We start from the raw sequence: 15233 nt of genomic DNA, 5'->3' as shown, positions 1-15233 counted from the left end.
TCGAAATGGGCTGCAGGTGGCGTAGAGCAGAACTCTTTTCATATGGCAACACTTCACATGCTTTCCCCATTAGCGTGTGGAAAGTCATAGAGGAAGGAAGTACGTTAGTTTCTCTCTTGATTTTCATATAGATTAAAATCTTTCAACTTGAAACACTATATGAAACTGAAAACTGCATTAACCATAGTTCTAAAGAAGAGTATCATGGAAATTTTAAAAAATATTTTGATTAAATAAAAAGGAAAAATATTAAGAAAAGGGAAAATATCGTAGTACATTCCTATACAACTGAAAAGAGGAGGAGAGGGAAGGGAGAAGGGCTAAAGGCATGAAACCGGTCTCTCCCCAGATGGCGTATTCGAGTGTTGCGATCGCGAATCTCGCTCAAGAACTTTTGAATGGTTTAAACGCTTTTGAACGCGAAAGCGTGGAAGATGATCCGTACACAGTTCGGCCGCAGTTCGTATGCAAGCCGCGTCCACACATTGCGTTTGCCTGTGAGGCGATTCTTAGCTCAGCATGGTGTCGTTGAGTCGCAGCATCCACCATACTCGCCAGACCTAGCACGCACTTTTTCCTGCTTCTTAAGCAGAAAAACTCACTGAAGGAAACAAGATTTCAGGATGTCGAAGCCTTCACGAAAACTGTAACGTCACTAATAAAGAGCATTCCAAAAGTGGACTTTAAAACTTCTTTCCGAAATTTGTACAGCCGGGCACAGACGTGTATTACGGCTGACGGGGATTACTTCGAATAATATTAAATGGCTATGTGTTCAACTTTTTTTTCTTCTGAGTTATTCCATGAGTCCTGGAAATTAATAGCCAGACCTTGTATATATAAAGCTAAAATAACTCCAATTATTTATTTATTTGCTATTTGTTATCCTTTCCGGTGGCTTTACGTTATTAAATAAAGCAAAACACGTTTTTGGTAGTTCTTTTTCTTCAGATTAGAATAAAGATTTATTGTAATCTGTATGATTTGGCATGATGCTTTTAATACTCAGCAAACTCATGATAGTCAAAATGTACCACTGTCAATTAATTTTCTCCGATACTCTCTCTTCGAGTGGCAGTAAAACACTAACTTCCGCAGTATCTGTATTACAACTGCTCATTATTGGTGCAATTTTACAGCTACCAAATATCTCAATATCCCACTTTGTACCTATTAACAAATATATAACAACCAACAAATGAGTTTCATTCAAAATATATTTATCAGTGGTAGCAAACTAAAGCCGAAATTTTAAAAACAAACAGAATTTTTATACGACCTTGATAAGGACTTTAGAGCATGATCTTTTCTCAATCTGACCCTTAATATATTCGTTCTGTTACTTCTAATTCATGAAAATTATCATACACTATCTTTGCTATTACGGAAAATCCGTAGTAAAATTACTTATTTAAAACTGCACCAATCATATGTATGTATATAGATTTTTGAAATAAAACTTTTCTTTTTATATCAGGATAGAACAGCGTGATTGGCTTCATGGTAACTTCAGGTTGGACATAAGGGTAGTTTTTGAGTGTCACTTGATACAAAAGTAAGACTAATATTCTGAAAGTTTCAGTTCAAATAAATCTCGCTCCCATGCTCCAAAGTTTGAAAAAAAACATGACTGTTCTAAAAAATAAGTAAATAATAATAAAACTCAATTTACACTGTAAAATGTAAATGGGTTCTCGTAAGAACATGTTATTTTGATTCTTATATTGCATAATTGAAACCTGCTTGTAAGACCAGAAGATACATGGCGTTCTTGCTAATCATTCTAGCAGAATAAATTTTTTAAAATGTTGAAAAATCTATGCACATATTATTAACTATAGTAAATTCGCTTAGTGAATGAATAATAATTTTATAATTGTAACGTCAGTAAAAAAATTTCAAAGATAGAAAGAAAGAAGGATGAAATCAGATAAAATAAATTTTTCCAATGAATTATCTTTTGCAACAATAGATCTTTAAGAAATCCTCACACATTGAAGTTTGTATGAGTTTTGGAAAGTGTTTTGATTTACGGTTTCTCTGGCTCCTGGTCACGAAACGATGGAAACTTGTATTGTCATCCAGTACAGATATCTGTTTAAATTTAAGAGCTCTAACTATTCAGAAAGTTTTCGGTATTTTAATCAAGGATAAATTCCACAAAGAAATAATTGCGATAAGTTCTGGTTGTTATGAATTCGAGAACGATTAAAACTAGCATCGTCTTGAAGCACACAGCCTCAATAAGGAATTGCGTGCTCAACCTAGTCAGAAAGTGATCGAAATTTCGGTGTTTTTGCACTTGTGATACAAATGTAAAACAATTACAAATACGAAAGCAAGTTAATAATGAAAATAATACATTTGAATTAATTTATCAGATTGAAAAAAAAATCTAACATTTTATTTTGGGTATTCGTAAGGAAAACAAATATAAAAATAATGAAGATTAACATGGGAAAAGAATTACTTACCAATTCATTTTAAATGCAAAAAAATGCCACCGAAATCGTCTGCAAATAAATTAGATATTCTTTCAAAGTTCGCAAAATATAGTTGTGTTTAAACATAAGGAAGTTCCAATTTTCTCAAAAGAGGAAACAGATATGTTGGGAAAAGTAAACAGGAAATTCCGGTGGTCTCTTTTTATTTAAAATTTGATTAACAAAAATATTAATAATTAATATTCATGATTTAATATCCTTATTTTGTTACTATTATAAAAAATTAAATTTATTTTTTCTCTATAGATTTTACTACATATAATAACGATTTTGCCAAGTTTATGTTTAATAAATAAACTTGGAAACGTTGAAAAAAATAATCTGTGTGTGTTTCGACGTGTGAACAGCTTTCCCAAAAAAATGATCAGTTTTAGTAATTATATAATTAACTGCATTTGATTAAAATATTTCAGACTACCGTCTATGTAGAATCGAATATATCTATCTATATTCTGTTGAAGCCGACCTGGTTAGCGTGCCTGAGTGCGGAGCCGCTGGTCGCAGGTTCGAATCCTGCTCAGGACATGGATGTTTCTTTCTCTCTGTGTTCTATGTCCTTTCTCCTTTGTGTGTGATTGTGACCCGTCCTATAAACGGGTTTGTGGTTGTGTGACGTGGGCGACGCTGCTCCAACGCCTGGCCTCGCCACAGGTGCCCATTGGGTAACGAGAAGAGAGCAGCAGTTCTGGCATTTCTGCGGCCAATGGGACAACCCCCAAGTGCACGCCAAAAAAAAAAAAAAAAATTACATTCTGTTGAAATTCAAGGAAAAACCATCATACTTATGGAGAAAGCCTGTTTGCATCTAAGTGCACACCAAATGGATACCAAGTTCCCCGCGCGAACGAATATCAACACCAACTCTTTAAATGACGTTGTACAGTCATCTATTTTTTGAAAATCGTGTGAAATAAGAAAAACAAAAATTACTGATTAATCAATTAACAAGTTAAATATTATATCTAAAAATTGTACAAATATACGCCTTTCTGTTCGCATTTAAAGAAACTGATGAAAGAATAATACGTATGTAGATAGGTAGGTACTTTATTTACGTCGCACTGGGGCAGCACAGAAGGCTATTGAAGACTGTCTGGCCATGGTCTGGGAAACATCCCTGAGGATGATCCGAAAACACGCCATCGCAATTTTGATCCTCTGCAGAGGGGATAGCTTCCCTGCTTTGGTTGTTCTACCTTAATGTGCTCGACTTCGCGTGCAGGTCTTCGGGAATGGTTTAACGAGGACCAATACCGCGCACCCTCGGTCCCTACGCAGGCTGATCAAAGTGATCACCCACCCGCTTACTGACCGCAGCCAGAGATTGCTTGACTTCGGTGTTCTACTCGGAACCATGTCTTTAAGATCAGCCCACCTAAGGACAGTTTCTTGCAGATTTTCTTCTACAGCTAAAGGTTCCGCAACAACATTACAGTGAAATTTTTACTATAAAATCATTGTAATACTGGTTAGAACTATTCACTATTATTTTCATAACTTTCCTAAACTTTGGTAAAGAAAAATGCATCACTCCAATAAAATACTTAAAATATTAATCGAAATTTCCTGACAATTATAAATTAAAATTCAATGGGGAAAAAAACAGTAAACATTTAGCTCCTTTTTAGTAAAAACATTTTGAAGATTTAAAAAAAAAAAAAAAAAAAAATTCATCTTGGTTAGAAAATGTAACAACATTATAGTGAAATTTTTACTATAAAATCATTGTAATACTGGTTAGAATTATTCACTATCATTTTCATAACTTTCCCAAACTTTGGTAAAGAAAAATGCGTCACTCCAATAAAATACTTGAAAAAATATTAATCGAAATTTCCTGACAATTATAAATTAAAATTCAATGGGGAAAAAATCAGTAAACATTTAGCTCCTTTTTAGTAAAAACATTTTGAAGATTTAAAAAAAAATTTCATCTTGGTTAGAAAATGTAACAACATTATAGTGAAATTTTTACTATAAAATCATTGTAATACTGGTTAGAATTATTCACTATTATTTTCATAACTTTCCCAAACTTTGGTAAAGAAAAATGCATCACTCCAATAAAATACTTTAAAAAATATTAATCGAAATTTCCTGACAATTACAAATTAAAATTCAATGGGGGAAAAAACAGTCAACATTTAGCTCCTTTTTAGTAAAAACATTTTGAAGATTTAAAAAAAAAATTTCATCTTGGTTAGAAAATGCAACAACATTATCGTGAAATTTTTACTATAAAATCATTGTAATACTGGTTAGAATTATTCACTACTATTTTCATAATTTTCCCAAAGTTTGGAGAGAGAAAAAAATGCATCACTCCAATACAATACCTTAAAGAATATTAATCGAAATTTCCTGACAATTATAAATTAAAATTCAATGGGGGAAAAAAAACAATAAACATTTACAAATTTCGAATATTTATTCACTTCACACGGTATGAATATTTTTTTTTCTACCAGAAACGGATACAATTCATGATATGAAAAAGAATGCAGATCAATAATACAAATAAACACAAAAGTATATTATAAAACATCACACAACATATTAAGTCTCATGTTCAAAACCTATACAAATATATATATATATATATATATATAGTACTTTTTGCATTTGATCCCACTGAGAATAGATACAAATTAAAAGAAAAGTCAGGTAGTATCACTACAAAACAAATACTGAAAGGTGAAACAGTTACAACAGAAATTTATTGGAAAACACTTCACAAACAAGTATCCCAAGTAAGATCATCAAAACAAAACAGCTTACCTAGTAGTTCTATTAGCAACATAAAGTAGGGGCGCACAACCTACCGCTAAATGCCTCCTCAAGTTTAGAACAAAAATTCATTAACAAAAACTACAAACAGCATGGCAATCATTGAATTATATTTTTAAAAAAAAGTATTTTTAACTGATGAAAGGTTAGCGAAATTAAGTTATAACTTGGCAGTTAAATGCAGGGTTGTTTCCCCTTTTAAAAAAATTTATAATTAGAGCTTATTAATTCTTTTGACTTCCACCCATTGAAACAATTGAAACATTTTTGTGAAGCAATATTAAAATAAAGTTTATGCAAACAACCTAGACCTGCTGCTTAGGAAGTAACCATTATCGTTATAAAACAAACAAGAAAGGTGTTGAATTGAATTCTAGACAATACAGCAATTTTTGAAAAAGTCAGCATATATATGAGCCATATCATAGCCACTGAAGGCACTCACATTGAACATGTCATTAAGTACATCTGCACTTGCATTTAAAATGTGAACAACATGTTAGAACTTGAAGTAGTTTCAGAAAATTTAACTTTTTATTTTCACATAGCTCAATAATTGTCACCTTGCAAGCATAAGAAATTTTAAACTTGTATTTGGATTTAACTTCAATACTCCTTAAGAAAAATACTGAAATTACAACATTATAATTCTATTCAACATCTCACTATTTTAAAAAAAAAGATTTTCTGTAAGCAAAACATGCTTAAAAGAGATGGAGTTCAATGAATTATGTAAAAAATTGAAAATGTGATTCATATACATTGTCTAAAAACTTCCACCAAAAAAGTTAAAAAACTACTTCAATTTTTTTAAAGGTTGTGCACCCCTGATAAAGCTACATAAAATTTAAAATGACAAAAATAATTTATAATAAAAACAAATGCTCATAAAAAGAGTGAAGATGATCAACCTCCATTCCAATGGAAGATTATAAAATGCTGTAAACGAAATTTCATTATAAGTACTGAAAAAATTATACAAAATGTTCAATATAAATAAAAAGCTCTTTATCACAACACTTATAACATTACTTTACTTAAAGTTAGCAGCAATTTCACACAATAAAATATAATTATTTTTAAAAATTACACCAATGTGTATATATAAAAAAAAAACTATTTTTCTCTATTTCGAACTTATTAATTTTATTTATATAACAGCTTAGTTTAACACATTCTTGAAAGTAAAACAGTAAATCTACAAAATTTCAATTTTTTAATTGTTCTCAATTTTCATACAAAGTCATTCATATTTACTAATTTAGAAAAAAGCAAATCATACAGATAAATGTTTCTTTTAATTTTGAATTTCAACTAGTATGTTATCTTTTAAAACTGAAATTACACTTCACAAGACTAATATGAAGAATAGTTGAACCTTTACATCCTAACAACACAGAAGGTTTTTTTTAAGAATACCTAGGCATTGAGAATTTTTTATTTATTAAAACCTATGTAAACCATTCCAGAAATGCAAACTTTACTCGCTATTGTATGAATAATATTTTGAACTTAAAACTTAATTTCAATTTAAACAAAAATAAATTTAAATCTGTAACAAATCAACATGAAGGGTAATTTAAATAGAATCAGTTACATCTTTTTATTGAATTTGTGACCTAGTAATTTCAACAGAAATATCTACAATCAGAACAATATCTGTAAAAATGAAAAAGGGTAGCAGAAAATTAGCATGTTTTGAAAACTTTATTAATAAGAAAAGGTACAGATATTTGAACGTAAAAAAATTGTAAAAAGCTAATCAAGACAAAAATTATATGAAGAATGATATGAGCTCATTCAAATTTGATGATTAATGAAATGAATATATTGTTTTAATGAATATATTGTTAAAATAGATTTTTGCACTATCAGCATGAAAAGCCAACAATGAATTTTGACCACATAGGTACTGTCCTGCCATAATAAGAATTTCAGATAAAAATTGCAAGGTATTTGCTTTTATGAAGAGGAGAAAAAAATGAAACCCAATTTCTAATAAGTGTATATATATAAAAAAAGACACCGATTCAATTTTCTGTTGATAAACATACACAACCAAAATGTAGTATTTGTTTAATTTGATTTTTGTACAGCTTTTAAAACTAATTAAGAACAATTTAGATGGTAATTTTCTTTATCCCTACTGACTTATGCCAAAGCAAAATGGTTGATCACACAATCCTATTTGAAATTATTAACCTCTCTAACTTTAGTAACCAAAATCATGTGAACACTTCTTGTGACAGCAGGACAATATTTACATGTTTAAGGCAAATATATCAACTAGATGAATAAATCAACTAATGCATCAAGTCATCATATTTCCACCAACACAGATTTAAAGGAACAGACTAATAATTGCTGAATTTAGTTGGTAATCTTTTTATAATTATTTAGAAAAATTTATAGATAAATAAAAAAAGTATTTTGTGAAAATGGAAGTTAAAAGAACAAAATATTTAAAATTTTATAACTGTTCAAAGAATATAATAAATTAATTTTAATAAAACACAGTCTAACAAAGTTTCACACATAAAAAGTAGAATAGAAAATCATTATTTTATAAATAATTTAAGTGAATATATAGATAGATAGATATGAAAAATATTTTTAGTCAAATCAAAACGTTTGGTACATTAAACTCATACGTCAGCATTTAAGTAGAAATGATAATTAATCATTTACGTATCAAAGAAATAACTTAGATATAAATTATTATCTTACACAAAAATCCGAAATTTATAAAATAATTCAATAAAACTTAAGTATTCATCATTCATATTTTTGTAATGCTATAATTTTCTTCAAAGAAATAAGGGGGAGATTTATCACCCATTAAAAATAATGGCAATTTATATTATCGTTATCAAAGTTATTTAAGGCTAGATTTAGTTATAAGATTAATTACAACTATAAAAAGTATTTAGTGTTAAAATACATTAAAAGTAAAAACTATACTTTCATGTTGTATTCAAATATACAGTATTTTACCTTCCAAAAAAAAAAAAATTAAATTTTTAAGGTTACATTTAAAAAAATCTTTTTATTTGAATTTTTTTTTAAATTTATGTTTTTTCCCCTTTAATTTATGTTTATGGTTAGAAAATTAGTATGAATTGTTAATAATTAAAACCTACTGTCTTTAGTTATCAACAGTCAATAAATAAACGCTATTTGGTCAAATGACAAATTTGATATTTACAGTAATCATGATGATTACTTTGAATAGCAAGTAAATAAACACAAAATAAGAAAAATTCTTTGGATGCATATTTAATAAATTTAGTAATTTGACCTAATAAAAAAAAACTATTAATTCATTAACTTTTTTACTAGTTATTTTATTTATATTTTAATATCACAACATAGTCAACGCATTTTAAACAATGATATTAGTATTTAAAGAAATATAGCTCAACTTTAGTAAAAAATAAATGTGAAACAAAATGTGAACTAATTTCAAAAACAAAATGTGAACTATTTTTATTTCCTAGCACTTTGAAATAAAAAAAAAATTATTTCAGCAGATTGTCATTTAAGTTAGACAGCTCTACTAAAACTTCATTAAAATCAATGCAAAGTAAGTTATAAACACAAATTATTATTAAAGAAAAGTTTTATTTCAATAAAATTTAAATCTATTTAAGTAGCACAATTTTCTTTTTTTTTTTTTAATTCTAGAAAAGTTTCTGATTACTCTAATTTACTATATGCTTATTAAAAACCAATCAATGTCAAATCATGCAAAATAGCAGGCAAAATTCTTAAAATAGGAACAACTTAAAAAATAGGAACACTAAATATCTGAACACAAGACTGAATAAGTAATATATTTTAAAATATTTGTGGAGAAAAGTCTATTAGGATCGCATTCGAGAAACACCTTTTAATCAAAATTTGAATTACAAACGAAATCGCAAAACACTACACAAAACTGAAAGAAATCTATTCTCTAAATATTCCAATAACTCTAAAATAATCTTTTAAGTAAAAAATATGTAATTTATATAATAAATAATTGAAAAAAGTATAAATATGAAGTCATTTTTAGCACTAATGGAAATCATTCATATTCATTGATGCCTTTGCACTTAGTACATACTTAATGGTGATATGCTGTTTCTGACAGCTAATAAATATGTAGAAAATACTAAGTGGAGAGTTCTTCATTTATAAATTTACGAAGTCTCTCAACATATTGTCCATAGAGCTCGATATCGTTATGGCCTGCTCCTTCTACCCACAATGGTTCAACAGCTCTGGGGCAACGCTCATAAATGGCTTGACCATGTGAAAAATCTATCACTTCATCATTTGTACCATGGATAACCAGAACAGGTGAGGTCACTTTCGGCACTTTTTCTATGCTGCAAAAATAACACAATGATTAGTTCATAAGTTAAGAGAGGTGACATAACTAATAGTTAATCAAGCACCACACCAAGATTAGTAGTTCAGGTAATAATTACATAAGCAGGGGTCTGTCCAGGTAGGATTCAATTTTTTTGGCGGTACCTTCACAAATTCGACTTAAGGAAATTTCACAAAATACTTTCTCTCAAAACTTTATTTTTGTATCCCTTAAGAAACGATAAATCCATATTTTTGTGCTGATTTTTTAATATAAATTTTAAATTTTTCACAAATTATATCTAAATTTTCACAAAATAGGTACTTCTCAGAAAAACCTTGACAGACCCCTGGGAAGTTAAACTTTATGCGCTCTTATTTCAATTTTGTTATATATTTTGCAATGCAGACAACATACAAAAACAAAAATATCAATAATAAAACATGAAAAAGAGTCAATAGAAATTTAATCTCAAAGATTTTCTTTTTCATGCATGTAAAAATGGGTGATATTAACAATTCTTTTAAAAATCTTTACTCATTTTTATCATTATTGTCAAGGTCTATCAAAATAAATTTTAATTAATTTGAAAGAGAGAAAAATTAAAGAAAATACATGATATTATTACTAGTATTTCAAAATAAAATGTCCCACTACAGTAGAGAACCGATTATCCGAAATGATCGGGACCATCGTCATTATGGATAAACTGATTTTTCCAGTTTTCTGAATCGCTACAAAAACCAGTTTTTTTTATTGTCAAACTCAACTAAAAAAATATCAATATATTTAGAATAATTTAAAAAAAACTTACTTCTTTTGACAGTGTAGGAACTAACGATTATTTCTAAAATGATGGTAAACATCTTTAAAAAAAAAAAAAAAAAAAAAAAGAATTCTAAAATCTTTTTGGGAAATTTTTTCTTAAAAAATTGCGGGAAAATGTATTTAATTTCGTTCCGGTTTTCTGATTTCCGGATAAGAGGTTCTGTACTATATATGCAGCACTGAGCACTTACAGTAAGATCTCTTAGTGATGATAGATTAAAACAATCAAACTAAAGGTCAGAATTGTATCAACAGAGTCACATTGTTGCAGAACAACACAGTGTTCTGTTGTTATAAATTGACTAAAAATATTTATTACTATTAAAAATATCTTGCACAAAAATATCAGAGGTTAAAGATTGTCACACAAAGTCAGGTAAAATTTTACCCAAGGGCAAGAGGTAATAATAAAGCATTTTCTTATTAAAATACCTTGAAAGATTAAGTCCCAGAAAATTTACAGTAGTTCACTCAAGTTCAAGCTCAACTTAAAAACGACGCAATAAATAATTTTCTCAAATGAATACATTTAGCAATTTAGGAAGGAAAATACAATATAATAACACATTGTATACTTATCGTTTTTTTAACCATCTTATCTATCTTTTAGTATTAACCAAGAAAAGCACACAGAGGTTTTCATATAAAGAATGGAAAAATATGAAAGTACATAATGGAAAGAAAATATCAAACACAAAATATCTGTTACTATAAAAATTTATTCAGATGAAGTAAAGGAAACTTAAGCTTAGGTATCAAAATTTTCAGAATCACTTATTTTTCATTTAAAACTTATTAGGCATGATACTTGGATAAAATGAAACAATTTCGCCGAACACAAAATCTCAATTAGAAAACTTTCTGCAGCCTTTCTGCTGCCAGTAACTAGTTTTAAAACTTTCGTCAGCACCTACTTTTAATGCAATTCGTTTGAAAATCACTTTTAAAAGTATTTTTTAATTTTACCAGTTTTACGAAGACATATAAATATAAAATTAGTTAATGATTTACTTTGTTTTTCCATATGCTTGACTTTCTTTGTACAATCAGGGGTCTGTTTAGAAGAAATTTGGGTCCATTAGCAGACCCTTCACAAAATATCTTTTCATAAAAATGGACCCTTCACAAAATAATTTATCTTTTAATCGTACCCTTCACAAATTTGCTAATCTTTATTATTTTTTTCAGAGCTCATTCTAGGCAGAAAAAAAGGGCAGGGTGCAAAAGTTTAAAAAAAGGGCATTATTATTCTAAAAAGGCAATAATTTCTTTCCAGGGGCTTTACACATTTTATTAAAAAACATTGTCTATTAGTAAAAGAAATTTTTTTTTTACTTTACTAAAAGTAGCAAAGCAATCATATTAATTACTAATTTTCATTAATAAATTAACATATGTATCGAGCTAATTAGCTTGGTAATTTATTTAAAATGCATGCATATATTAATAAAATAATAAATGTATGTTTTTAAGTGTGTATAGATAGTTATGATTTAATAATTAAAATGATTAATAATAATTATGATTTAATGGTAGTGAAAGTAACTGCAAACTTTCAAAGACAAGTGCAACAAGGGGGTTTGTTGGCTATTTTTCCTTTCTCATATAAATCTTTGTATTGACAGCAATGACAAACTAAATAAAAAGAGTTAAAAATAAAAGTTTGAGAAATCCATTGTAGAGTTTGGGGAAAAAATAAAGAGTTGCGGAAAGAAAGAGCAAAAAGGGTATGGAGTCTTAATACATCAGGACACTAATTTACTTCAGGGGCAACAGGGTGGATTCTTTTGACTAAAAGGGCAGTAGGGTGCTGCGCCCTGTTTACCCTGCCTAGAATGAGCTCTGTTTTTTTTAATCGAATAAACCCTTCCCAGGAAGGGGGGAGAGAAAGACAGATGCAAACGACTAAATTTGGTCTTCAGCAGACGCTTCTTTCTTTATTCGTCCCAAATGAATATTCTGTGTTCAGCAGTATAGGCTAAATACCAAATATCTATATGTTGCATCGCTAATTTAGTAACTGCAATTGCTGCTTATTTTTTAAAATTTAATTTCTTTTATTATAATTTTACAGTGTTGAGCATAATCTTGTATGTCTTTACAATTTAAAAACTCCTTGATAAAGTTTTTTTGCAATAACAGACCCTATTTGCACAAATTCACAAAAGCGGACCCTGGTTGAAAGAATGTGACTTAACGTTTATTTTATATTCACAAATTACGAGTAATTTTTTCAAAATTTTACAAAAACGGACCCTTTCCAAAATGTCTGGACAGACCCCTGACAATAAATTTTTGCTCAGAAATATTTCGGTATAAAAATCACTTTTCGATTCACTTAAAAAATCTTGCTTTATTTCACTACTCAGTTTACAATATACAACACATGTTTTATCACTAAAAAAATGCTAAAGTGAAAATGAAATTACATACTGATGTAACGATCTAAGAAAAAGAGTGATATTATACATGTATACAACATCATATCTAAAATCTTTTTTTCTCTTTTTTAAATAATGAGTAATATTAAAAACTTCTCTGCAATGGTAAAAATTTGCAATGAACTGTGGCCATGAATATTATGCATATCTGGTCATGATAATCAGGCTTTTTATCTATACTTATGCATTTAATAGACTTTGCCCCTTAACTCAAAATATTTAATCTAAGTTGAAGGATGAATTCTCATAAAAATTGATAAAAGATCAGGTTTTATGACACGAAGCAAGTGGAGCATACTTTAATTTTTTAAAATTGTTCGCACACATAGAGAATAGAAAAAGTTTAATATGTTGCTTTTTAATTGCCACACCAGTATTGAGAAAGTTTTGAATGAAGTATAGATAATACAAACTTCTGAATTCAGAGACATAAGGGGTTTTCTCGCTACATGCATACAAATCGTGTGATTTGTAGATGAGAAAGAAATTCTGCTTTAAGAGTTTCTGACAGGTATTTACCAATCATGCTCTCATTAGTATAGGCACATTTCCCCCACAGAGTGAGAACTATTCCCCATAGACAGCAATTAACTGACCCTATCTAGATACTGACTTCAATTTCAAACACTGCTCACTTCCTATGGATATCGGAATTTTTTACACCAAGCAAGCATAATTTGATATGTACCGGAACCAACAGTTAGAACTCTTCAAACTACAATGTTTGAGGCAAATAATTAAACTGAAATGTAAACAGTAATGTGGTTCCACCTATCCCATCTTGTCTACATCAAAATAAGATACATTATATTTATGTAAACTTGGCATATTTGGGTACATTTCACAAGATGAGGGACAAAAATAATGAGGCTTAAAATAATGAATTAAGTGGTAAAAATAACATTTAAACAGAAACCATATAGAATTACATTATCATTTTATGTTCATTCATATATAACACCAATCACATAAATGTTCCTTTCCATCACCATATATATATTTTAAAAATAATGAGAGCTTTAAAAGTGGATCTCACCTAGGAAAGGAATCGAAAAACCAGGTACGTTTTGTGTTTGGAAAGGCAACTCTCATGCCAGAGGTGAGGGGGGAATGTAGTATCACACCTCCTACTTCATACTTGGAAGCTAAATCAATGGTTGGTACAGTACCGATACTTTGTCCATATAAGATTATGTTTTCTGGTCTAATACCATACCGGGTTTGCAAGGCATGCCATGCAGCGTCCACATCTGCATACAAATTCTTTTCAGACGGTTTCCCTTCGCTCTGCCCGTATCCAGAATAATCGTAACTGAAAATATTACAATTAATCCGCGATCCCAGTCCAACATAGAAGCTGCTCATGTGGCCCAAATCTACGGCATTACCATGGCTGAAGAGGATGGTATGTTTTGCAAGAGGGGAGCACTTAGCAAACATGCAGGCTATTTGATTACCTTTCGAAGTTCTGGTATAAAAAACTTCCATTAGTTTGAGCTCTTCGTTAGTGAATTGCCATTCAGCTCGGCTGTTGAGGAACAAGGAGTAATTCGACCCTGACTCGTCAGGTTTGAGAGAATATGTGGGTTCTGGAGGGACAAATGCTAGTTTTGCTGCAATGTGAGTTGGACAAGGTGGACAGCAAAAAAGACAACATAACTCATAAAAAGTCAAATGATCACTTGTTCCACGAGGCATATTGACAACAGCAAAATCACTAGAAAATTTTTAGATCAATATTAAATTAATTGAATGGTTATGGTGGAATGTGTTTGTTCCTTTCGATTTAAAAACTTTCACTGACATAAGAGTTCCACATTACGTGCAAAATTGGGGATAACTAATGTAAGGATAGCTAAATCTCACTACATGTCGCAAAACCGTAGGCAATCAATTCAATCTACTCCAATTAATTATTTCACTAAAATCATAACATAACATAGCTAACTGGGACAATGTAGGATCTAGAGCGCGAAAGAATCACTTCCACAGCTTGGGAGTGGGTGTTTGTTTATCTTTGTCAATTTGTGGTGAAAATCGCCTGTAGATGGCGCATAGCAAAATTCTTTACCCATTCGTGACCATACGCTCATAAGTAGACTCTCAAGTGTGGAAAGCATTAACTTCGAAAATAAAATATCACTGCATTCAACTGCTTTACAGGCGTGAATATTTAGAAATTATATAGAAATAGTCATATTTAGTTGAATCACATATGCGGATTCGGAGACGCAAACGAAAATCTGATTGGCAAGTCATCAACGGATGAATATATTCCACCAATCAGGTTCTCATCGCATCACCGAATTCGCATATGAC

The 15233-nt window shown here is 29.7% G+C and overlaps 2 protein-coding genes across 3 annotated transcripts in view; both read right to left on the bottom strand.

Moving 5' to 3' along the window:
• The window catches only part of LOC107447004 (dual oxidase maturation factor 1), a 30618-nt gene extending 28010 nt beyond the window's left edge, over positions 1–2608 (bottom strand). For both annotated transcript variants that reach the window (XM_087159256.1, XM_087159257.1), the window contains exon 1: positions 2475–2608. The gene's annotated coding sequence lies outside the window, so the exon portion shown is untranslated. The remainder of the gene's footprint in view (positions 1–2474) is intronic.
• Positions 2609–8949: 6341 nt separating this feature from the next.
• LOC107447026 (alpha/beta hydrolase domain-containing protein 17B) lies at positions 8950–14936 on the bottom strand. The gene is made up of 2 exons (XM_016061842.4): positions 13951–14936; positions 8950–9661 (listed from the first exon to the last, which is right to left on the bottom strand). The coding sequence occupies exons 1-2, from the start codon at positions 14610–14612 to the stop codon at positions 9445–9447; spliced, it is 879 nt and encodes a 292-aa protein (XP_015917328.1). The 5' UTR covers positions 14613–14936; the 3' UTR covers positions 8950–9444.
• Positions 14937–15233: the final 297 nt, after the last annotated feature.

This window comes from Parasteatoda tepidariorum, chromosome 3, assembly GCF_982258835.1.
Source record: "Parasteatoda tepidariorum strain Cologne lab strain chromosome 3, Ptep-v5.0, whole genome shotgun sequence".
Taxonomy (NCBI): domain Eukaryota; kingdom Metazoa; phylum Arthropoda; class Arachnida; order Araneae; family Theridiidae; genus Parasteatoda; species Parasteatoda tepidariorum.
Note: the sequence above shows the minus strand (reverse complement) of the source record. Positions and strands in the feature narration are given on the sequence as shown.

Excerpts from the sequence above, each read along its gene's own strand:
- LOC107447026 (XM_016061842.4), bottom strand. The coding sequence starts at position 14,612 with ATGCCTCGTGGAACAAGTGATCATTTGACTTTTTATGAGTTATGTTGT. Across the intron at positions 9,662-13,950 it reads TTTTTCGATTCCTTTCCTAG|CATAGAAAAAGTGCCGAAAG; the intron begins GTGAGATCCACT and ends TTATTTTTGCAG.